The sequence below is a fragment of the Oryzias melastigma genome, unplaced genomic scaffold (assembly GCF_002922805.2).
Source record: "Oryzias melastigma strain HK-1 unplaced genomic scaffold, ASM292280v2 sc01568, whole genome shotgun sequence".
NCBI lineage: Eukaryota > Metazoa > Chordata > Actinopteri > Beloniformes > Adrianichthyidae > Oryzias > Oryzias melastigma.
Window position 1 is genome coordinate 7,904 of NW_023418150.1, and position 1,485 is coordinate 9,388.

The 1,485-nt window shown below is 39.5% G+C and overlaps 1 protein-coding gene across 1 annotated transcript; it reads right to left on the minus strand.

Moving 5' to 3' along the window:
- Nucleotides 1–601: 601 nt before the first annotated feature.
- Nucleotides 602–1,309, minus strand: LOC112139146 (histone lysine acetyltransferase CREBBP-like). Its single transcript, XM_024261843.2, has 2 exons — nt 1,162–1,309; nt 602–992 (listed from the first exon to the last, which is right to left on the minus strand). Exons 1-2 carry the CDS (start codon nt 1,246–1,248, stop codon nt 744–746), a joined length of 336 nt encoding a protein of 111 aa, XP_024117611.2. The 5' UTR covers nt 1,249–1,309; the 3' UTR covers nt 602–743.
- Nucleotides 1,310–1,485: the final 176 nt, after the last annotated feature.

Genomic DNA, 1,485 nt, shown 5'->3' on the forward strand with positions numbered 1-1,485 from the left:
TCAGTGGTGACAAAGTAAAGGTTAGGTGTTGTTTATAATAATAATAATAATAATAATAAAAAAAAAACGTAAACCACTTTTTTAGCTTTATTTTAATCTTTTCCTGCACCATGATGTCAAAAAGGTAAATAAAATAACCTCAAAATGAAGCTTTTAACACTAATTGTTGGGTCAAAATTGCGATTAAAATCAGTTAATTAGATCAATTAACTATAGGTCACAATTAATTAATCGCACACAACAATGAAACGCATGAGCACCTTGTATGCTACACTAGTTTTAACTAATATTTATGTGTCTTTTTTGCTCAGCACCTTTTGTTCAACATGTTGATGAAAAGTGCTATAAATAAATATAAACAAAGTGATTGAATGATCCAGATTTCATCTCAGATGAGGAAAACAAAGACGTTCATGGATCGATCAGTCTGCATCAGAATGAGGCGGAGCAGAGCGACTGACTCGCCCAGCTTATTTTCTTTACCACAAAGATTTCTTTCAAACTGCGTTTTTCGTCTGCTCCTGATTCACCTCAGTTTGAATTAAATAATATTCTGAAATGCAATTTTAAGCTTTATTTTGATAATACATAATACATTATTTTGATAATCCATCATCAGAAAAATGCTACAAGAACAGGTTAAAGCACTCTTAGAGCAGGCCTTTAAAAAATGGTGTTGAAAGTTAGAATTATATTACAAAATCAACGAGATGTTCAATCCAACATGAAAAAGCTGAGTCTCCCTAACAAACCTTCCTCCCGCAGCAGTAGCCCAAGCTCTGCATGACCGGGTCGATCTCCGACTCGAACACTTCCGCCAGCTTGGAGCAGTACTTGTAGACCCGGGACGTCTTTCGGTTGTAGAGCCAGGCGTTGTTGAACATCAGCCACACATCATCCACATACTGCCAGGGCTCTTGGTACTGCCCCGTGTCAAGCTTGCGCTTGATGGTAGATAGGTCTATCGGATTCTTCACGATGTCAAAGTAGTCCTGGACAAAATAAGGAGCACCGAGAATGTAATGAAAGTGAAGACAGAGATGAAGACTGCATTTGACCTCTGCCTATAACCAAAACTGCATCCTAACTCTTCAAATACAGTTCAGACATGTACACAGTTCTGTCAGGTGTTTATTGCACATCAACTCCCAATATACCTACAGGAATACCCAGCAGCATGGGGTCTACGGGCTGTCGGAACGGCAGAGATTCGGGATCCTGCCTGTAAAGGGACTCCAGCGTCGGCATCAAAGTCTGCCGCAGCTCCTCTGGTTTAAATACTGAAAGATACAAGCAGGAAAGGAAAGTAAAGACGGGATGAAATGATTCTTGGAGGTTAGAGTTAGTAAGAGGCACTGATTATCCTGTTCTATTTGACAAAACATCTTTAGTCGTTCTACGTCATCCAAGATTTTCCTCTTCCAACTCTTCTTCTGATTAAAGTATTCCACACGCACGGACACGCAGATCCCATCCAGGATGTTG